Source organism: Arachis ipaensis, chromosome B3 (assembly GCF_059453495.1).
Source record: "Arachis ipaensis isolate K30076 ecotype BB chromosome B3, ASM5945349v1, whole genome shotgun sequence".
NCBI lineage: Eukaryota > Viridiplantae > Streptophyta > Magnoliopsida > Fabales > Fabaceae > Arachis > Arachis ipaensis.
Window position 1 is genome coordinate 3,048,739 of NC_142438.1, and position 24,299 is coordinate 3,073,037.

Consider the following 24,299-nt stretch of genomic DNA (forward strand, 5'->3'; position numbering starts at 1 on the left):
TTCAACCTTGCTCGTTCCCACAACCTCTTACTATGAACCATCATACCATTCTAAAAGGCTCCAATATTATTATTATTAATTATTTTTTATTAGGGACCATGGACCACCATCCACTCCCATCAATCTTTGCTTTTTCTTCCTATTTATTATACATATTGCCTCTATTATTTATGTATTTCATTTTTTGTTTTATACATTGAATGAATCATTACACATTATACATATATAATTTACATTTTGGTAGCATCTTTCATAGCTTTAAAAGAAAAGTTACAAATAAGCATAAAGAATCAACTTACTTGTTTCAGTGTCAATCTTGATTTCTATACCGTTACTCAAGTCGAGTTTTAAACGGAAATGTTTGGTAACTAAAGAAAATTAGTAAAAAAACAGCCATAATTTACTTTATTTAACATTCATTAATTGTTGCGACAATTAATTAATGCTAAATAAGACAAGTTTTGGCTGTTTTTTTTTGTCTACCTAGCATTACCCAATTTTAAAATATTAAATTGCGGTGCGAGCAATTCAGCAACTGATATCTTTATTACAAATTTAGGATAGCTAATATTTATATAGATAAGTTGGTAATATTTTGGCTATGATCTATAATTAGAATTTTTTTTTGTGTTGTTTTATATTTAATTTCTGACTCTATTAAAAATGTTCTCTTTATAGTAGTTATCTTTTTTTTTTTTTAATGTTTGTTCCGTTGTTACTTAAAAAAAATGTTTTTATATTGTAAATGGAAGGTTTAAGATTTAAATTTTAAAATTTAAGATAAAAATATCATTTTAAAAAATCGACTAATATTAGTTTGAAGTTGACTTTCTAATTCAATTAAAATATTATTTACATGTGAGTTATGATGAATCTTGTCTAAATTATTAATTTGAAATTATTTTTAAAAAAAATGAAATTAATTATGAATAAATACATAGCACAATATAAATTATCTTATTCTATTATAAATCAAAATGAGTTTAAATTAAATTTATAAATATTAAGTTGATCAAAACATACATAATTGATAATTCCCTTACTTATGATCCAAAGGCCAAAGCGTAAAGCTATAATGAGAAAAGAAATGTGAAGATTTCTTCTTTTATTTATGATATAATTTAAAAATAAATAAATAATATAATGGAAGTAAATATATAGTGTGAAAGTGTAAGCCAGGTCAGATTGTACGGACTGGTCCATGGTGCTCTTTTCAGGTCGACAGGTAGGACTGAGTGAGTAAGTAAGATGAGAAGATGGAATCTGTCACCCCATTATTTTCCTTCTTTTCTCCTTCATTTACTTCCCCATGCCTTTTCTTCTTCTTCTTCAAATAATAATAATCATAGGTTTTTACATACATAATTCTTGTTATTATTATTGGTATTGCCTAATAAATTTTGTTATAATAATAAAAATGAAAAGTACGAGGAGCCAATAGAATATTTATACAATGTGTACAATGGAGGTTTATGGAGTATTAGAGATATAACTATTAGTGTTACTTTTTTTCATCAGCTGAAGCTTTTGGGATGAGTTGTATCATGACATGATATTAGATTTCTAAATCTAAAAAATTAAGAGTTCGATTTTTGGTGAATCCAAAATTCAGTTGGTAAGAGGTTATATAATCTTTTATATTCTTGATTTGAAGAGTGCGGTATTATTTAAAAAAGTAATTGCTCGTTTGTAACTAATTTTAATTTAAAAAATATTGTCAATTAGCAAAATCAGTTAACTTTTGTGCCCAATAATATCTTCATCTTTACATATACAATACACATAAATGTTTAGAATTTCTATAATAATAATTCTAAAAAAATGAATTGATAAATACTTATATGAGGTCAGGTTAATCATGATAAAAAATCTATTAATAAAACTTTCCAATTTTACATCATCACCTTTATTCTCTCTTATTTTTTTAGTTTTTTGTCCCAATTATAATTCTAACATTTGAATTTTATCACTAGAAAATTGAATAATAAACACATAAATCTGAATTTCATTTAAAAATATGTCGTTAGCTAATAAATTGTTACATACATAATGCTAGATTTAAACTGTCGACATTTATTTAATTAAGCGAAAAAGAGTGAGTTAACCACTCAATAAACTTAAATCGGTTCAAATCTAAAACTATTAATAATTAAAATTTTGGGTAAAGTATTAAATTGGTCTCCTATGTTAGGGTGTAATTCTGTTTTAGTCCTTAAGGTTTAAAGTGTTCTATTTGAATCCAAAAAAGTTTCATTTAGTATCAATTTAGTCTCACAGTGAGGTCAACGTTAAATAATTAATGGAATATCCTACATAAATAATGTATTGATGTATCCATGGTTGATTTTATGCCTCTAGAGTCTGTATTGTTCTCCAAATTATCGATTTTGTTCTTGTATTTACCCTTAAAATTTTAAGTTATTTACTCTCTTTAGCTAGTCTATGCTAGGGAGCTATTTTCCAAAAATTAATTTTGGAGTTTACCAAGGATCAAATTTTTGACCTTTTAGATCCAGAACTCTAATACCATGTCATGATACCATTCATCCCAAAAGCTTTAACTGATGGCAAAAGATAACACTAATGGTTATATCTCTAATACTCCCTAATCCTCAATTGTACACATTGTATAAATATTCCATTGACTTTAAGGTAAAAAACTTAAAATCCACGTATTGGCTTCTTAATTAATTGGCCATGCAAGAGAATAAATCAAACAATGTTGATAATCATTATTATTAGTAGTAGTAGTTAGGGAGGTTGATTGGAAGGGCATGAGAGTTGTGAATGGTTGATGTCAGAATCAAATGTCACAATCGTTGCTCCCACACAATCCAGCCAATAGCTGAACCAAACAGGAAGTTTTCCAGCTATATATAGGATTTTACAGCATGTAATGTTTTTGCAATAATTGTCATACATATACCACCAACTTAGCTACCTTTCATTCATTCATACTTATTTTCTTCTCATCATTTTTATATAGTACTTGTTTAAGTATAGTTATTATCATTAGTTACAAATCAGTACCAAATACAACGAATTCACCAATCTACTCACCATTGTTCATATCCTCAATATTTATCATTTTTAGTAGTTTTTTTTCCTTATTTTTATGAGAAATAAAAGTGATGAATAAAATAATATTAATTATTAAGCATGCCAAATTTTGCCTACCTTTCCGTCTTCATTCAAGCCACTAGCATTTCAAGCATCCCACATGATCAGAAACCTAAGATCTGATGTATGTCAAAATAATAATAATAATTAATAATTTGATAAAAAAAAACCTACATACACCATATACTAACGTGCAAAATGTGTTAATATATAAACCAATTCAAGTATATATATACAAATACACCGAATATTTTTTTACTAACAAAAATTCATCCGAATTTATTATCGATAAAAATGCCTTCAAATAATTTTAAAATTTAACAAAAATATCCATAAAAAATATCTTTTTTTTAAATGGCAAATGACTTTTATATTTGACAAACTGCTTATACATTTTTATAAAAATATTTAGATAACTATTTAAAAAAAAAGACAAAAATGGAATCAAAAATTGATCTCTAGATTTTTTATTTTTTAAAAGTATTATTGGTTGTTGACAAAAGATATATATACTTAATAAAAAAATATCAAATTTTAATTATGAAAATATTTTATTTTTTTAATTATACTTAAAAAATACAATATTAAAATTCAATCTCTAAAGTAATTTTTTAAAAATACATATTTAATAATAAATATTTTTATCATATTTTTAAATTAAATAAAAATATTTTTATTAATAACAAAATTCGAGTATATTTTTATCAACAACAAAATTATTTGAATACTTTTCTTTTTAGTTTATCTATCTATCTATCTATTGTTATTGAGTGACATTTTAGCAATATTGGTTAAATTAATTAATAAAAAAGAAGAAGAGGCAATTGTTGGTTACATGAGGTAAAGACAAATGAGGGAGGGTTGTGAATGTCCTTGGATGCTTATACATATGCATGAAATTGAAAATCACTCATTATTATTGTATAAAATAAAAACCAGGTACTTTCTCATCTGTACAACTGTTAACCAAAGTTAGATAAATCATTAGTTGGCATATTATTTGTGTGATGATATGACCTTCAATGATATGCACATGCACATACACATACACTTTTAATTTCAAGAGTAGGGGAGAGGAGGACATCAACGGTATTTAGATCAACAACTAACCAACCAATTTGGGTTGGTCGAGTGGTCAACTCACTTGTCCGCTTAAGCAAGTGTTGGGAGTTTAAATTTCACCTTGTGCCTGCAGCAACTCATTGGCCAGCGACAGACTTTTAAATGGAGTTCAGATTCGCGACGGATTAGTCATTAACCTATCGGGTTGGCGGATGCCGTTTTTGGGTAAACCAACAAAAAAAAAAATCAACAACTAACCCCCAAGTAGTCAAAATCTACTTTAATTTCTATCCCCAAATAAAGTTGCATTATTTTTCGCCACCTACCCATTTTTTTAAGTTATATAAAGACTAAACTTCCCTGGTTATTATTATCTGCAGATAAGGTTAGCTTTTAAAGTGATATGGGTCAATTTAAAGTTGCAATAATAATCTTAAAATTATATGTTACACTAGTCCAACTTAAATGGTAATTGCCACTATATCATTTTTTTAAGCTTAAATTAATAAAAAAATATATAAATAATTATATTTTTAATATATTTATTTGAATTTTTATGTAGACGACTTTTTTTTTATTTTTTTTGTTTTTGTCTTATATTAATTTTTATTTTGATTGTACAAAGATTAAATTTTAGATTTTTTGGGCTAAAAATTTTGATACCATATGATGAAATTATTTTTGCAAAAAATCTTAAGTTAATAAAAAATACATAAATAATTATATATTTAACAATAATAATAATATGATATTAAAATTTATTTTATATTCAGTATCTCATCAAACCATTTATTCTAAAACTAAGCATGATGAGTCTTCATTCACACATTAGCACGTGCAAAGTGCAAAGTACTTACACGCTCTCTAATTTGTCTTTGATCCCTCGTGATTATTAAATAAATTTAACTTTATAGATATAGTCATAAATCACATGCAAAGCAGATTCAAACTTAGGATGCCATGGATTATGCTTTCCACTTTCCACACAATAAATATAATTCTTCTAGGTGTCACATGCATTGATGAGAGTTTTAATTTGAGTAGGTAATAATGGTTAATCACTAAACAAATAATTAATGAGGCAACAAATGAGAGTGTGGCATATGGTTATGTCTGTCACATATAACATATCATTCTCAATTTGTCTTGGAATGAATTTTTGTGTTATTCATGATGACGTAAACTTCGATGGAGATTTATTAATTAATAACACAGGAATCATTACTCACTACATAGTAATACCTTAATTAGGTGAAACAAAGGAAGAGAACATGGATCTAATTGAAGATTCTTATATATACTAGTAATGAATTATTGTTGCATGTTTATTAGGGCATGCATTTATAAAAATTATTTAATTAAGTCTTCTTTTATGTACTATCTAACTTTAATTCAATATATTTTTGCTTCTTAATTTCTAGTATAGTATCTATGAGAGTTAATTTATTCATATACTTAATTAATGAATTCCGCTAGGGAATTAATAGAATAAGTATACAATATGTATAATGGGCTGATTCTTTGGCTCAATATGAATAAAAAATTAAAATTAACCATCCGTTATTGTACAGATTCGAACATTCAGGATAAAATACTACTAATTTATCAAACATAATACACTCATATTATCCAGAATAACCATCCGAGTATCAGGGATAATAAACATCTGATATCCTACTAAATCGAACATCCAATTTAAAACACTTGAAACTAATTACACAAATACATATTTACTATTCTAAAATAAGTATATGCGAATAATTTTAAATAAACATTCGATACTTTAATTTTAATTTAAAATTAACTCCATATTATATACATTGTACACTCCCTATATTTCCTCTTAATTATAACCCAAAAAAGGAAAGTGATTTTATAGGTTTTATGGCTTTATTTTATATTATATATGCACAAACAAATTAAAGTGATGAAACCTATATAATTTGATATTTGTAGCAAGGACTATACATGTACTTGCATTGGGTAGTTAAGATAGAAAATATTTAGTACAAAACAATCTAATATAATATAATTGGTATTGCTATTAATAATTATTATTTAAAGAAGGAGCATATCATTTAGCTTCCATTTCACATTCACATGCTCAACACACAACTCCCTAGCACCCGCACATGCACAATCCGCGGCTGCGCAAATTAAAGTTTTCCATTCAATTTTTCATAATAAACTTGCACTCAATAACTAATTGGAATTAGTTTAATGATTAATTTATTAATTTTTAAATAGATATTAAAAATTTAAATCTTATTTTTTGTATTCAGTGATTTATTGAATACTGCTAAAGTTTTACATTTTCAACTGGATTTAAAATATTTTCTGTCTAAAACACATTTTACGGGAAGTATAATTGGATCATAGGATATTCCATCAAAATTAAATTCTTTTAAATTTTGAAATTAAAAAAAAATTAAATATACATTTTTTACGTAACTAGTAAAATATACCATACAAAATAATAGGAGTGTTCATGGATCGAATTTGATTTGTATATCCGCGATATTTATCTGAATCCGATTCGAAAATTACGGATATCGATCCGATCTGCACATTAATAAGATCGGATTGCGAATTTTTATATAAGTATTCGCATATTCAATTCGTATATATGCGGATTCGCAATAAATAAATAAATAAATAAATGAGTAAATATCTTTTTATATTTTATTTCAACTAATAATTATTATATATGTTGTATTATTTTATTTTTATTATTTAAAAAATATGTTTAATATTATTTTAAAAATAAACCTGTTTAAAAGAATAGAAAAAATTTTATTGATATTTTTTTAATAAAAATAAATTTTTAAAAATATTTTTATATTTTGCGGATATATCCAATCTATAAATGTACAGATCGAATTGGATCAGATTCAAACTTAAAAAAAAATATTAAATCGGATCCACGTTCACCTCTATAAGATAAAACGTCGATATTTTAATTTTACCTTACCCTAATTAAATAAAGGGAGCCACTCAGATAAAGACGCTTAAAACGTCTTTTTTTAAAGATTGTTTTTAATAATTAAAATTTAACACGTATAATCGATTAAATCTTGTTATTTTTGTCAAAATTAGACTAGACAAATTGATTTGATCGAAAAATAGTGAATCAAATCTTGAACTGGTCTAAATTAATATTATTTTTTATAGAAAATAACTACAATACTCTATTATAGGAAATGACTAAAATTTTTTTATTATATATATTAATTTTGAGAATCCTAAATTTTAGTCATTTATTTTTCTATCGTAGATTTTTCTATCGTAGGGTTAGGATTTAGAATTTTTAAAATTAATATATATATATAATAAGAGTATTTTAATTATTTTTTATAATAAAAGTATTGTAGTTATTTTTTATAAAAAATAATATTAATTTAGATCAGTTCAAGATTTGATTCACTATTTTTCTATTAAATCAATTTGTCTAGCCTAATTTTGACAAAAATAACATGATTTAATCGATTATATATGTTAAATTTTAATCTTAAAAACATCTTTAAAAAAAATATTTTAGACGTCTTTATCTGAGTGAGTCCCTTAAATAAAATACATACACCATATAAAGAGTATATCATATATTCCACTTCTAATACCTCTTAAATAATAACTAACTTAATCATTAGAGTCTTTAATTTACAGGCATGATCACCTCATCCGGTTCGAAAATTACGACTAATTAATTTTTATTTTTCAACCCCGATTGATATTGCTGAATAAATAATAAATTTTATTTTCGTTATTTAAAGAAAAGGAACATGTAAATGGGTGAAATTCATTTACAATTAAGATTAACTTGATCATCACAAAGGTGCATCTAAAAAAAGTTACAAAATTATATTAAAAGAATGTAATTATTTATCTTATTATTTTTTTAAAAAATTATACATTACAGATTTTATTTTTTAACTCAGTGAGGGGTTTTCCCCACACACTGCGCCTTTGAAAATGATGTAATTGAGAATCTCCTCAGTTAAGGAACGTGGACCTATACTATTCGGCGATTTCTTAAAAAATAAAATAAAATAAAATAAATATATAATTGAAATAATTATAATGATTGTGACATTGTTGCGTCATCACTCCACTGTTGAACTTTCTTCCTTTCAATTAGGAAAATGATATTTATACATATCCATAATTTTTTAAAGTGAATTCTATTTAATCTCTTTTAAAATAACATATTTTTAAAATGATATGTAAATTATTTTTTATGATGTGTCATATTTTAATTGATATCTTATATTATGTTAGATTGATTATTAAATTATTGATAATAAATTCTCTCTTTTTTTAGGTTAGTAATCTTATGTTTAAGCCAATGAGTTATAGTTTAAATAACACAATCTCTCTATATTCAATTAAGAGATTGCGAATTCGAGTCTCCTATATTTGACAAAAAAAAATCTTATGTTTACATTTTAAAAATAACAAAATCTCATAAAAAGTTACTCACAATCTTTAAGTCAAGTAAAATGATATTAGTTAAATTTCTAAAATAATAAAATTTAGACACTATCGATTTTATCAAAAAGCCAATTTCTTCGGCTAACAAAATTATAGATAAACAAACATTTAAAAACAAAAAAAAAAAGATTGAAAAAGAGAAATATTAGCTTTTGAACCAAATTTTTTCTTTCTCTTAAAATTTTTAATGTTGGCCAATAATAATAGTGACAAATTGAGTATATTATGTGTACACGAAGGATTAGATATTATATATCGATCTATATATAATTAAATGTATTATTTTGGTCTTTATTAATATTGGAGTTAAATTTTAATTTAGTCTCTAATATTTTAAAAATTTAGTTTTAGTTCTAAAATATTTTAAATGAATTTAATATTTTTTTATGATTAAATTTGATTCGAATAATTAACAAAAAAAACTTTTACACTATTAATTATTATTAGTTGATGAATCGATATTACTTCCGTACTAAAATTAAATATTATATTGATTCTTAAATATACAAATGTATAATGTTAAATTTAATTGTGAAACAACATTAAATTTATTTAAAATTTGTTTGAACTAAGATCAGACGTTTAAAACGATATTAATAAGTAACAAAATAATACTTTAGCAAATATATATTTTATATTTTAATATATTTTATATAAATAATTAATTTATGAACTAATATTTTGTGTAGGTATAATATGGTTGGAATATTTATATAGCTAGGGTTTTAAATGGAGAAAGAATTATATACAGCTAAGTTGAACCAATGAGAATAAAGAAAAAGAAATAATAATAGATGTACCAATAAAGCAACGAGTAGTGTCTCCTCTCTCTCTATATATGTGTGCCCAACCCTCTTCTTACTGTTACTCTCCAACTCCAACTCCATAACCAAAACTCTCTTTAGCTTCTTCTTTTCTCACTATTTCTCTCCTTTGCTTCAGGGTTAGTTAGATCTCACTCGTTTTGCTATATCTATACTTATATATATATGTTTTGGTAAGAAACAATAATTGTTATGTTTTAATTTCTATGTTTATAAATATAAATATATATTATTTATGTTTAATTCTTATATAATTATTCTTAGATTCACTTGTGAACTACTTTTCACTTGGATGTTGTGATGATGATTTTTTCAGAAGTGTGTTCTTTGAATCTTAATAAAGGAGAGATAGATAGATTTGAATCTTATCTATCTTTTTTCATTATTTTTCTTCCTTTTTTTCCACAAAATATCACCATTATTTGTAGATTTTTTTTGAAGCTAAACTAGCTTGCCCTTCAGTTTTACAGATTCTACTGATGAATATATATAATTTTTTCTTGTCTTTTCTGCACAAGTTCGATTTTCTTTCTTTATATTTTTTTTATCTTAAAAAAAAATTGGATATATAGATTCCATTTTACCAAATAAAACTGTGGCCAAATATTCACATAAATAAAACCCCTATTTGCTCTCCTTAAAATTTAATTTTCTGTGCAACTTTTTTTTTTTTTACTAAAGATAGGAGACTCGAACCCACAACTTCTTAATTGAATATAGGGAGAATATGCCATTTGAACTATTACTCATTGGCAATTTTCTGTGCAACTTGTGCCATTTATATAGAACTTTATATATTATTATTATTGATGCATGAAGAGGGAGATAAATAGATAGATAGATAGATAGATATACAGTCGTTATTTGCGGATGTAGCATCATCAAGATTCACATGCAAATGTAGAAGGTTGTGTATGTGGGACTTTCTCTTTTGAAGTGAGAATCTTGATGATGCTGCATCGGCAATAAACGCCTTCAATTCAATTCTTCATTCAAAATGCTGTTCCTATTTACTCTCTCTGTTAGTTCAATAGTAAGTTACTGTTTTAACCCCAACAAACAGGGTTCCCAGCTTCACAATTGTCTCCATTATTATTATTATATATATATATAAAAAAGAGAGAGAGATCTAATCTGCAGAAGAATTGAGTTTCAGCAACTGGTGAAGGTGATGACCCCCTTTTTTTCCTCCACTTTTATTCACTTTCTGTTGTTGTCAGGTGGTTTTTTTAATTTTCTTTATTTTATTTAATTAATTGCCACATTCACAATGGATATATAATTAATTATATATGGGTATGGTCTTGCAATATTTTATTAGAAATTCAACAATACAAATATGTGTATATATAATTGAATTGAATTGGATTGGACTAGGTAAAAAATTATAAAACAAATTAAAGCTAAGATTAGTACAAAATGTCTAATATTATTTTTTTCTTTAATTTATTTAGGATGATAAGTATATAATATTAGAATATATAGGGACATTAATAAATTAGGTGTTTTTGCATTTTGCAGACAGTCCTAGGTTGTCAAAATAGGGTTATTTGGGAGGGGAAGGGGGATGTGGTTGTTAGGTCTTCTTTATGTGCTGACTTCACAGATCTATGAATGTTCCTTTTCAACACAAATTTCAGGGATTCATAAATTGCATACCATATTACCATGGCGTCTTTTAACTTTCTAAATATAGATTATCATGCATTATATAAATATATATCCCATTCTACAAATCTAGAGAGAGAAAGGAGCATATGGATTTTAGTTTAGGGTACTCATTTGGTCATGTTGTTTCTTGATATATAATTTTCACTTGAGAAATGTTATTTCAGCCACTAAAATTAGTTACGAATGTATTTATGTATAAATACATGTATGATTTAATTTATTTTCAATGTGTATTTATATTCCAGCATATATTTTATACTAGTGGTTAATTTTGGTGGCTGATTTTGTTGTACACGTAGCATAACCCTTTTCACTTATGTTTATGTCTATATCTATATCTATATCTATATGTAGTAATACTACTAAATTTTATAATTATCTTATATGATTTTATTTTATTTTATTTTTTCACCTGAAAATTCACTGCTAATTTCTAAGAGTTGATGAAGAAATTAAAGCTTTGTGATTGTGAATGTGAATGGATAATTCCAGTACTCATCATAAGTCACAGGTAGATCTGTACTTGTTATTCCAAACAACATATAAATTTAATTATGATTAATAATTATTTAAACATCTATTCCAATTATATATATCACATTTTCTTATTCTTTTGGTAGTGAGCTTAGTATTACATACAAGACTATTTGAGTGATGACAAAATTCTTTCTTCTAAATTTTAACATAGTTATTAATTACCTTTAACTAAAACTTAAAAATCTAATATATATTTACATGCTTGTTGATTATATTGCTTAGTATAACATATATGTACAAATTAATAATTTAATAGTATACATATAGTGTTAAGTACTGCACATGTACTATATATATTAATGTTTGTATATGTGGATTATTGCGAGGGTTTGCATATGATGTAGCAATGAAATTAAGCAAAAATCATTGAAAATTGAAGCTGGGTTGGCTTGGGAACTTGGATTATGCAAAATCAATGACATTGTGTGATGAGTTCCATGATCAAGGGGATTTGGCAGTAGTAACTTACTATTTTTTATATGATAAGGTAAATTATGATTTTTGTCATTAATATTTGTAATGTTTAATTTTATTTATAATATTTTCGATTTGTGTCAAAATTATTTTTAAACATTAATTCTATCTAAAACGTTCAGGCCAAAATAAAAAATGTCATAAATAAAAAAATATTATGAACAAAATTAAAATGAAATTAAATTTTAAGAATATTTTTAATGATGGATCAATGTGAGAGGTTGGAGGCTCAAAAATTACCAGCAGGTAATAGTGTATGTCTTAATTGTAATAATAATAATATTATTAGAGATAAATAAAATAAAATGTTGGATGATGATTATTGATGATAGTGATGATTCATGATGGTATGCATGGAAATCTGTGTGCACCCATCACTGTCCAACACTTGGTTGGTTTCACTCATATTCTTGCAAATGCTGCTTCCCGTTACACTCTTCTTCTGATCTCATCCTGTGTGTACCCAGAATCAGAACCAAATATAACCCTTTTGGCCCACTCTTCTTTATTATCATCATTATTATTTCACACCCACTTCATCCCTACCATCTTTTTTCCCCCTTATATAACTCTTAGAAACTTCATCACTTTGGATATAATATAAGGTGAAAACTCAACTGCAATCCACTTCACGTGAAGTTGATAGTTGAGAGTCGTTAGATGAAAATTTTAGTCAAATCAGTTAAATCATCTAACGACTCTCAATTATAAACTTCACGTAAAGTTGACTGCACCTGAATTTTCACCTAATATAAATGCAATTTGTTCTCTTACTTTTACTTATTTATTCTTAGTCAATAAGTTGCCCTCTTGATTGCATTATTTTCTTTAACATAATAATCTTATAACTTACAACTAATTAATTAAGCTTAATTAGTTTTTATCCGAAATGTGATTAGGTGGAAATAAATTATCATAACACATACATTGATTGGGTAATGTATCTCAAATGATGATGAAATTTATTTCTAACCTCTAATCTTTTATCTTTGAGTGTAGGTATTATTATATATATAATAGAAACTTAGGTGCAGTCGACTTCACGTAAAATTGATCATTGAGAATTGTTAAATAATTTCACTGATTTGACTAAATTTTCATTTAACGACTCTCAGCTATCAACTTTACGTGAAGTCGACTACACCTGAATTTTCACCTTATTTTATATTATATTGATTGATCTATTGAATGAAAATGACAGAGGTAGATATACATGCTTCATGTTGGGGAGTAACCAACTAAGTCTTAAAGATATAATCTCTTCTAATTTCAGGAGGCCAGTTTCTATCACCAAACCTTGTGAGTGCTCATAGTCATTGATTACATATTATATACACTACTATAATTACTATGAGTTTTCCTCTTTGAAATTCAATTTTTATTTAGTTACATACTTAATAAAAGAAAGTCTATTAAGGAAATTTATTATGCAATAGTAATTATTTTAATTTTTATATATATATTATTAAGAAGAAAAGACAGTGATAGGAAGACATACTCATAAATATATTTTAAGAATAAATGATCATTTGTATCCATAAAAATTGAAAACATTGACATATGTACCCACACTAGATCGAAATTAAACTTGTACCCATGCAAGATGCCCTTCGTGTGACAAAAGTACCCTACGTGGCGCTCCAACCCTCCAAAGACAGGGTACTTTTGTCACACGGAGGGCATCTTGCGTGGGTACAAGTTTAGTTTCGATTTAGTGTGGGTACATATGTCAGCGTTTTCATCTTTCATGGGTACAAATGGTCATTTATTCTATATTTTAAATTATTCTAAGATTGATGTTTTTTAAACCAAAGGACTTGAATGAGCCTGTCTTGCTTCTAAGTTTACTGTGTATATTTATAGACTTATTATGCAATAAAATTTAGATAGAAGGATGGGGTGTAAGAACCATTCATCATAGGAAAACAATATAAAAATTATGGGCTTTTTTTACCTTTTAGGTGAAAATGGACATAATCACATGCTACCATATGTACTATATACAATATTGGTTCCATCATCCAATGTCTGGTTATTTCTTCTCTTTAGCAAGCAAGAAGAGGATTCCCTTCTCAGTGTGTATGTCTAATCTAAAGTCTAAACTAAATCATGATGAATCCATTGTTTCAAAGTAGTATAGCATCAAACCAACTTAAGTTGATCTAATAGTTAGTTTATTAGTTCTTAATTAAGTATTAACAGTTCGAATCTCGTTTTGTTCATACAGTAATTTATTGACTGATAAATCTTTAAATGAAGTTTAAATTCGTAATGAATTAGTCTTTAATCTTTCAGATTAGAAGATATTATGAAAAAAAAGGTGTATAGCATCAAATTAATACAAAAACACACTCTACATTATTGATGATATTTTGACTAAAATTTAATTTTATGTATATGATTCCATCATTCCGTACAAAAACTGTTGTGATGAGATTCCCACATGTCATGTTATGAGGCACTCAGATACACATTTTATGCACGAGAGAAAAGAAAATAGATACTCCTATATAGTACAACACTACACATGCTACCATGTACTATATTTGATGTATGCTAACCACTCCTAGATATGGAAATAGATACTGAATACAATAATACATTTTTGCCAAATTTTGCTTCTTTCAAAGATGAAGGGAATTAGGAAAAGTGAATTGGTGATCATCACTGAAATTGTGACTGGCTGATTAGATTTAGTATTGAAGAAATTATTATAATTTTATTTAAAATCACTACTATCAGCACACACTGTATGTCTAGTATCCTTTGTGTTAAAGAGATTTCTGGATTAATTATTCTGGAACATACGGTAAAGAATGACTATCGTTTTTCTAAAAGATAATAAATAAATAGTAGTAATTTTTTTATTTATTAAATACAACAATTCATGTGTCTCTTCTTACCGGTTTAAGATTTTAAAATTAGTGATTTCATGATCACATAATATCAGAATTATTGTTATGAACAGAAGATCTAAACTTCAATTTTTATTATAAAAAAAAAGATAAATAAAAAGTAAAATTAAAGATGACTATAAAAATTCATTGTTAGTCGTTACTCATACTTGATTTGCACCGTGTTCAATTGTTCATCACTCATCACTGTCAAATAAATTTGCCTTATTTAATATTAATTAATTATCGCAACAATTAATGAATACTAAATAAGGCAAGTTATGATTGTTTTTCTTTTGTTACCAAATATTTCCCATAAAATATATAGTTTTCCTTACAAGATGTTAATATTGTGCCTTATTTTAGTCAACAATAATGATACCATTTTCATGAAAATTACTCTAGTGCTCTTACATTGAAGTCATCACATACAATTTTTAGAGTTATTTGACTAATTAATGTTACCATAATTTGACCAAAATAAGATAATTAAAACTGTTAAAATTAAACCACCCATTTGTCTAAAAGTAGTACTAAACATTGATGATAGTTGACATCCAAATAATGTGTGATACAATATTTTAAAATTGAAGGAAAAGATCCAACACAGATCAATGAGGGAGAAGTCATAGCTGGAAATGATTCAAGACAAAATAAGTATGAGTGGCTGCAATGCAGAAAATAGGGCAGGAATATGAGTAAGATGATGCTGATGGCTGTTAAGCTCATGTGACATGTGGAGGCCACATTGGTACTTCTCTGCTGCTTTTGTTTCTACCTTTTTTATCTTTTTTTTTTTTTTAAATTATTTGAACAACCAAAATTAGTTCTCCATTCACATAATCATTTTAGTTTTAATTTTGATTATTGCTTTATGTATGAAAAGCTTTTAATAAGACTTCAAATTATTCATTATGCTAACTGCTAAGTGATAAATATGAGTTAATAGCTAAAATGTTACCTTCTTTGAGAAATTAAGCATTTTTTGTCTATTTGGTTTTTGTTTAAATATCATAAATTAATCTATGGGCAATATAATTGTAAATCAGATTCTTAATATTTTAATATTATTTAATTAGTAAAAAAACTTATTTAATTTCTTATTGTATATGTTTAAAATCAATTTAAAATGTTTGAATTTTTTGAAAACTAAACAACAAATATGTGAGCTTACTATATAAACTAAAGGAAATAATTAAAAAATGTAGGGTTTTGAGGTCCCCTCGTATGGTACGTTATATGGACCCAAAGTGTGCCATTATATTTGGTGTACATATGGCAGACATGCAACTCAAGGACTGTGTTAGGGTCCCATACCTTAGATCTCCCTGTACACCAATATCCAACCCTTTTCTGTTCCTTCAAATTTATAACAAACCCATCTTCTACATTTTATACTTTTTAGGGTTGTTAACAGATGGGGTTAGTTCGAATTAAAAAAAAAATTGAGAATCAAATCGATTAAATTTTAATTGGTTCAAATTTTGAGTTAGAAATAAATATCATAATTTGAGTTAGAAAAGAATAAAATTATATATATACTATTTTTTTTAATTAATATAAGTCTAATCTGATAATCGAGTTGGTTCAGATATCTTGACCTTAGAAGGTTAGAACCAATAAAGATCAGGTTAAATCGAATCCGACTCGATTGCACCTGATTAATACTCGTCAATACAAAATTAATATAATCAAGTTAAGTTGGTTTTAGTCAGGTAATTAGATTATCAATATCCCTAAACACCCTTATTCTTTTACTCTACTAAATTAATGCATTTTTTTCAGTACTAGGATGTGGTAATAATTATGCATATAGTTAGAGAGGTTAATGTAATACTATACCAATGAATTTATTTAACTTAATTATGCATATAATGCCTTGACCATTTTTACAAATGCGAATATTGAGTGTAAAACATTAACAATTAAATTATTATTTGGTAAGAATAATGGCAGGGGCTTAGTTTGGTGTTAAGAATTAAGATGGTTCTATAACAGTGTAACCTTCTTATGGAAAGATATTTGCTAATTGCTATATGTGATTGTACGAACTATATACAACCTGCAAATTTTCCAGTATTTTTGCCAGATTTGAGATTTTTACTAAGATTTCAGACTCAGTCTTTTGTACAAATCTAGCTAGCTTCCACGAACTTTTTCGAATATAATGTGATGGTTTGATAGTTGAATAATTAAAGAGGACTTCGGTCACTTCTACAAAATGGAGGGAAAAAGCTACTTATGCCAAATTTAGCAACATGCGACTTTACAAGATTAAATAAGAAAAATAATTCTAGCTGATTTGTTGGTATTATTGTTATTATTATTATTCTTGTTTTTCACTGGGTCAATATATTTAGGTTCTCTTAAAAATTGACTCACTCAATCCAATGGATGATAGAAAAAAGAAAAGGTAACAATCTCCTTTCAAGACGTCTAATTAAGAGTACCTATCGCTCTGACAAATCCCATAATAGCCATAAAACTATCTATTCCTACAAAAAACAAAATTTATAGATAGATCAATAGATATCTTTTAAATATGAAAATCCACAAATAACCCTGATGAGAAAAAAAATCTCTTCAAAGATACATCATTTTTGGTTAACTTTGACAAGTGTCGGCTATAAAAATAATTTATTTCAAGGCCCAATAAGGTCCAAAACCTTTATTTGCCAATGATTAATGGTCTCAAATTGTAAAGAAAAAACAAAATTGTCTCTTGACCAAAAATATAAATAAACATGGTCTAAAATTCTAGTGTGTGAATTTTTTCCTAATCACTGCTGTCTAAAGTCATTAGAGCAGTAGGAGAAAAAGTATGGGACCAGTAATTTTATTAAATTCTTACCAACAATTTTATTAAATTCTTACCAACATGTAACTAATAAAAAAAATTAATTAATCCTACACCATTAAAAACATTATTGATGGTTACTTGATGACTACAAATCACAAGTTACTGGACGAGAAATGCTAGGGGACCAGCAATTTTGGTGTTTTGTAACCATCAATTGACCATCAATAATGTTTTTAATAGTGTGAGATTACATCTAATGGTGGGAGATCACTCACTTTTGTTTTGATGATTAAGTGCTGGCCAGAAAACACAAAAGTTGCTGGTCCCCTAGACTTTTCCTTACTGGACCCTAACACTCCTCTAGAACACTAGGGGAAAATACCCTTGCATAGTCTTAACGTTATGATAGCAGACATTTTTTTATTTGCAAATTCTATACGATGCATACATTTACATAGTTGGCCAATTAAAGGTTAGAAAGGAAAAAGAATAAATAAAAGGAACCAGCCATTCTGGCATGTTTGCTTATTTTTCAACTATATTATATATAATCCCTCAAAATCTGGCGAAGTAATGAAACAACTAGTAAAGGATGGAAGTTTTGGAAGCTGTACATTTTTTTTTTGTTTTGGGGGGGGGGGGGGGGGGGGGGGCGCATAGTTACAAATTAAGGTACATTTAAGACATGAATAAAATACAAAAAAGAGAAACGGATCGTATTACTACCTTTGGGGAGCACCAGAAAGGATAGGATCATTGATTGCTGAACTATGCTTGCCAAATGCAGGAATACTAAGAGAGCGTTTTCTCATTTTGGCTTTGCCCCTCGGCGTTATTTTCCTTTCACTCTTCTTTTCCACGAGAAAGGAAGAGTAAGAACGATGGTCTGGACCTGGACCTGGACCTGGCACAGGGATTGGCTCACTTCTAGTTCTATGGAATACATCCATGTTCCGATTATGATTATTCGGTTGCATTTTTGTTTCTAACTCCGCTGCAACCGCGGCAAGCTTATCCTTCAACTCCTCCTCGTCATCCTGCCACACATACCCATAATCTTGATCTTGCATTGCAAGATCATCGTACTCCTCATCTGACTTTGTAGATTCCTCATCAACTGACCCTTCCTGCACAGCAATGGAAAGGCCTAAAATTCCTCTCTAGGAAGAATTGATAGTATATACACATGCACGTGCACGCACACAATCAGTTCATATTGGTGTATCATTTAAACTAATATGGAGACTTTAACTTTACCTCGTCATGGACGTCTTTGTGACCATCATCACTTAAATCATCATCACTACCTACCTCTAGCTGATCATCGTCGTCTAACTCTTCATCACTACCATGCACCGAGAAATCTTCCTTGAGCTATAAAATACAGAATGAAAAAAGGGGCAACAAAAAGATTAACGTCTTTAGTTTATACTCCAACTTTTTCGTCACCAACAATAACGAGCCTTTAATTTTTTGCACTGAACAAGAAGATAAATTAAAAAGAGTTGTTCAAATTTACCTCTTTCGCAGGACCTTCCGAGGTCGGTGAGCTACAGCAAGAGGATAAATATCTACTACCAGAATCATATCTACTACCAGAATCATCAGCCCTCGACTCATCAACACTTCCAGCTCGACTAGTACCACCATCACTGGGCCAAGCACTGATCCCATAAAAACCAAACTGAAGATTTATCGGTTCTGCCTTACCAATCCGCAAGGGACCATACATTGGACTTCCGATTCCATTATCTGGTCCAAGGCCCCAAATAGGCTTCCCATTAGAGTCAACGCGATTAACAGGCCAAGCTTTCGCAACAGATCCATCGGTATTAACAAGTGCCATCAGACTCCTTGAAGAACCTTTCCTCTGGATCAACCGGAACATTCCTTTCGAGCTTAAAGTATTTGCTGCACATTGATGTCTATACTCCTCATCAACAACCGTTACAGTATTTCTAATGGGATCATACAGTTGATCCCCTGCTCCACGCCTCCGAAGACAGCTGAAGACAGTTGCATGGATGGCTGCTACACTCTTGTCAACATTTGTATTGTTTATTTTGGGAACTAAATGCTTCTCAGCACGCTTACAGAGATAATCCTGAATTGTCCTAATATTTCGAATATACTTTACATACTTGTTTTTAGCTGGGTCAAGTGTCATATACTTCGCACGTACAGCAAATCTTTCCAGGTGCTTTTCCTCGTTTGAAATGTATATCATGAACGGTATGATTGAAGGATGTTTCTTCATAAGCCCCATCTGCATGAGTATTAAAGTTATTATTATTTCCAGGCAATCAGAAAAATATAGAAGTACTTCTTGAATTCCATAAAGAAATATTAAAGAAAACAATAATGACTTACAACAAAGTTTAGGCTCAAATGAACACCCTCTACAACAACAGACTCCTTCCGTTCTTCCCAGGCAGTGATTAGCCTATCAAGACTGTCAATCACCATCTCGCTCTGTGCCTTAAATCCTTCAACAGCCATTTGCTTTGGATTTGGCAGTTCAGTAATGTTAGAGCCTATCTCCAATGTCCCTGAATCGCATTTCCTATGACCACCCTCGTTTGCTACATCCTTGGGAAGAGAACGTGCCACGCCTGCTAGCTTTTTAGCTTTCTTTTTGGCCTTGGCTTCTGCAACAGAAACTGGATCCAAACACTCGCCGGCATGGTAAGTAGAAGCCCATAACAAGGGGTTCTCCTTCTCATCAGCAAAACTCCTCATCATGTGCCTGATAGAATCGGTTGATACCACTGTGGTGAGGCCCAATCTGCCACCCTGCAGTTATAAATGGTACCCAAAATATTTGACTGAGGTATAAATAGCTCTTAGCTGTTCATCTTTCAATGGCAAGCCAAAATATTTCCTACCCAACAATTACTACAAACTAGGATTACATAATTGGATTTGCAAGAGATACACTTCTTGTAAGATGAAGATAAATTACCAGCAGTGAAGACAATGTGGATTTGCCACAGCCACTAGTGCCACACAACAGCACTGTCACAGACTCCTTCCTTTCTCGCATCCTATAACCAAAAATAGAAGATATATGCAATTTTAGTGTTACATATATCAATATGCTTATTTCTTCCAAACAAACTACAAAAAGAAAATTGGAAATGAGTCCATAAAATTTTATTGCCATTGAATAGAATCATAAACACTTCAGTCTCTGAAGATGTGCTATATGGTTAGTGGTATTGTAAAAATCTTGACCATGAAAAATCATCTCTAATTGTCTGCATTGTAAATCAACACAGGCCCCAACAAGGTATGAAAACAATGGCATACCTGCAGGCTAGCACCAAATCTGCTCTCTGATTGGGACCGAGATACTTGTACTCAGACATAGCATCACAAACCATATCTAAAAATGTTTCTCTCTGAACAAATGCTGTTGTGCGCCTTTTGTACGACTCAAATGGTACACTGTTATTTTTTTCTTTCGCCAGACGACATAACCGGTCTCCTAAGTCTGTTTTAGCCAAGCAAAAACCAGCATTCTTACCATCTTTATTCACAAAATTTTCACTTGGTGTGTATGAACCTGACAGCGTTACAGCTTCAGGCTGTGGGGTACCAGTGGTACTCTCCCCCTTTGTGACTTCAAATACTCTTTTGCTGATCTGTTAAGAGGAAAATAAAAAAGATAATCAGAATAATTTGTAGTAGGGAAAATATCCCAGAGCAGGCCATGTTAATTACGATTTGTTACTCAAAATCAAAGGTTTGTTTGATATGAAGCAATTGACTCACAATACATAGTTTTCTGTGTGCATACGAAACTCTTATTAATTTATATATACAAAAACAAACACAACAACCGAAGACTTAAAAGAAGCTTAAAAAATAAAACGACAAAGCAAAAGAACAAACACGTCAAATTGCAAAAGCTTCACTACAGGCCTATACCTAACAAATAACAACACTACTAAAAATACTCGAAAACCTCATAATTTCAACCAAAACTTCCAGCAAAGCACCTCAAACCCAGAGCCTCGAACAAAATTATCCAGATCAACCAGTTAAGTTACCAAATCACAGCTCTCAGGAAATTAAAACTAAATTATTCAAAATCTAGTATCACCAAAATAATTTTGCAGAATCAAAATTCCAATTCACAACAAATATTTAAAAACAATACAAATAAAATAAACCTTGAAGGCATGGCGAGCTTTGCATCCCATAAGTTGAAGAGTGCTCTGAAGAACAGAGCGCGTGTATCGAAACGAATCCTTCTCCTTCTCGTCCACCACCACTATGTACAATATCTTCGGAGTTTCGCACATCGTTCCTTATCCTGCACCTGGAACGCACACACAATTATCGTTCACCATCCTTCATTCATTCATTATCATGCAAAAACAAATAATAACTTCCATTCTAAGCCAAATGTATTCATGCGATTGCGATGATATTGAAATCAATGAAAAGTAGAGGTACCTAAACCTTAAACCGCAACAATGCGACTCGGAACGAATCAGGATGATCACGGAACAAAGCACAATGAATCAGGAGAATATATTGATCAATTTGAATTTAATTAAATTGTTTCTGATGGAATTACACGCCATTGTTGTTGTCGTGGTTTTAGGTTTTGAAAACGTAAATCGCTTCTTCTTCTTCTTCGTTCTTTCTTAATCCATCAACCTTCCTTCCTTCATTCTTTCTCTTCTCTCTTTTGATTTGTTTTTGGTTCGTTTCATTTTTGCACCGCTTTCTTGTCTCCAAAAAATAAACGGTTTTCAGCGTGTGCGTTAAAATGACGAACTTGCCCTCCGTTTTTAAGGAATTTTCATTTGCCGCGTATTATTATTTATATATATATATATATATATATATATATATATATATATATATATATATATATTTTTTTTTTTTTTTTTCGATTTTTGGAACGCTGTGGAGAAAGCGTGGGCCCTAAATGAGGATCAAAGGGGTTAAGGAAAGATTCAGATTCTGTAATTTAATATTATTAATTTATTATACTTTTATTCCTTTTATATTAATTGCTTTTTTTTTTTCCTTTTAAATTAAGGAAGAAATTTAATAGCGAAAAAGAGAACTTGAAAAATTACCCTTCCGGATTGTGAGGGGCCAGTGTCATAATCTATGATCTATCACTCTTTTCTATTTTTTGGTTAGAACCATCTATCACTCTTTATTCAATGAATTAAACTTTATCTTAACCATTAATAATAATAAATGGATAGATTAGTAGCTAGCCAATTCAATCTTGTTATCATTTAGAGTTTAATTGAAAAGTCAATTTATTTTAATTAATATCAGTTAATTAAATTTTAAACAAAATTTTAAATCTTAACTCTAAATTTTAAATTTTTCAGAAAATTAAAATTTTAAAAATAATATGAAAAATTGACTAATATTAATTAATTAAAGATAATTGTTGTATACTAGTTAATTCCATTGATTATCGTTTAGTTATATATATATATCAAACATTTTAAGTTTTAGAATTTTTTTTTCAAAAACATTATTAGGATAATCCTGCTTGTGCAAAATCTAATATGTTTGGTTGAATGACAATTTTCATCCATAAAATACAAACTAAATATCTCATTCACCGGAATAATGTATTGAATATAATATGATATTTTCAATAACTGCATCATCGATTTTGTAAATATCATACCTACCTGCTAGCTACTATAACCCCACACAGCATATTAATCAAATAACAAAAATGCATTCATGGTGGATAAAGGAGACAACCTGCAGTGTGAAATGGTGTTGTTATTATAAATTTTTATTCTTAATTATTGTCATCGATGTCTCATGTAAAGAAGAGCTTGATTTTGAACGAAGAAGATAGTGATATATGTGGAAGCAGGTCTATGCTACTTAATTTGTCTTTGTTCTTATGTTGTTTACTTCATTTGTCACCTTCTATTACATGAATATGACTTTTTATTGTTTTAGGGCGTGGACTTTGAAGTCCACCCTACATATCATTCTTGGATAAATATTTTAGAATAAAAAATATAAATTTAATTTTAATGTACTATAAATATAAAATTATTTTATACGTGTATTTAATTATATAATATTATATTAGTAAATATAACTATTTTTTATATTAATTACGTGAATAATTATCTAAAAAAATAATTATAATCGTACGATTCTATAAAATATTTTAAATTATCAATACATTAAAATTAAAATCTAAAAAGTATATATGAAATTGTATACAAACATATAACACAAAATATTTTTCACTTGAAATAAGTTTTTTTTTTCTAAAAATAAAAAAGAAGTAAGTTTTCTATTACTTTAATGTTTATATATTTTATTATTTTCATTCTTATCTTAAAATAATAAAATTAAATACGTACCTTATATATTTGATCTTAGAGCACTGATGAAGAAACACTACACCAATGCAATAGC

The 24,299-nt window shown here is 28.3% G+C and overlaps 1 protein-coding gene and 1 long non-coding RNA gene across 2 annotated transcripts; one reads left to right on the forward strand and one right to left on the reverse strand.

Annotated features, from left to right (window-relative positions):
• Window positions 1-11,923: 11,923 nt before the first annotated feature.
• LOC107629249 (uncharacterized) lies at window positions 11,924-20,136 on the forward strand. Its single transcript, XR_001617932.3, has 4 exons — window positions 11,924-12,189; window positions 13,378-13,475; window positions 15,664-15,821; window positions 19,401-20,136. It is a non-coding gene; the product is annotated as an uncharacterized LOC107629249 (long non-coding RNA).
• Window positions 18,365-22,647, reverse strand: LOC107629246 (P-loop NTPase domain-containing protein LPA1 homolog 1). The gene is made up of 8 exons (XM_088507977.1): window positions 22,332-22,647; window positions 22,046-22,194; window positions 21,180-21,514; window positions 20,833-20,914; window positions 20,241-20,663; window positions 19,390-20,136; window positions 19,128-19,244; window positions 18,365-18,997 (listed from the first exon to the last, which is right to left on the reverse strand). Exons 2-8 carry the CDS (start codon window positions 22,175-22,177, stop codon window positions 18,593-18,595), a joined length of 2,241 nt encoding a protein of 746 aa, XP_088364103.1. The 5' UTR covers window positions 22,178-22,194; window positions 22,332-22,647; the 3' UTR covers window positions 18,365-18,592.
• Between the last annotated feature and the right edge of the window lie 1,652 nt (window positions 22,648-24,299).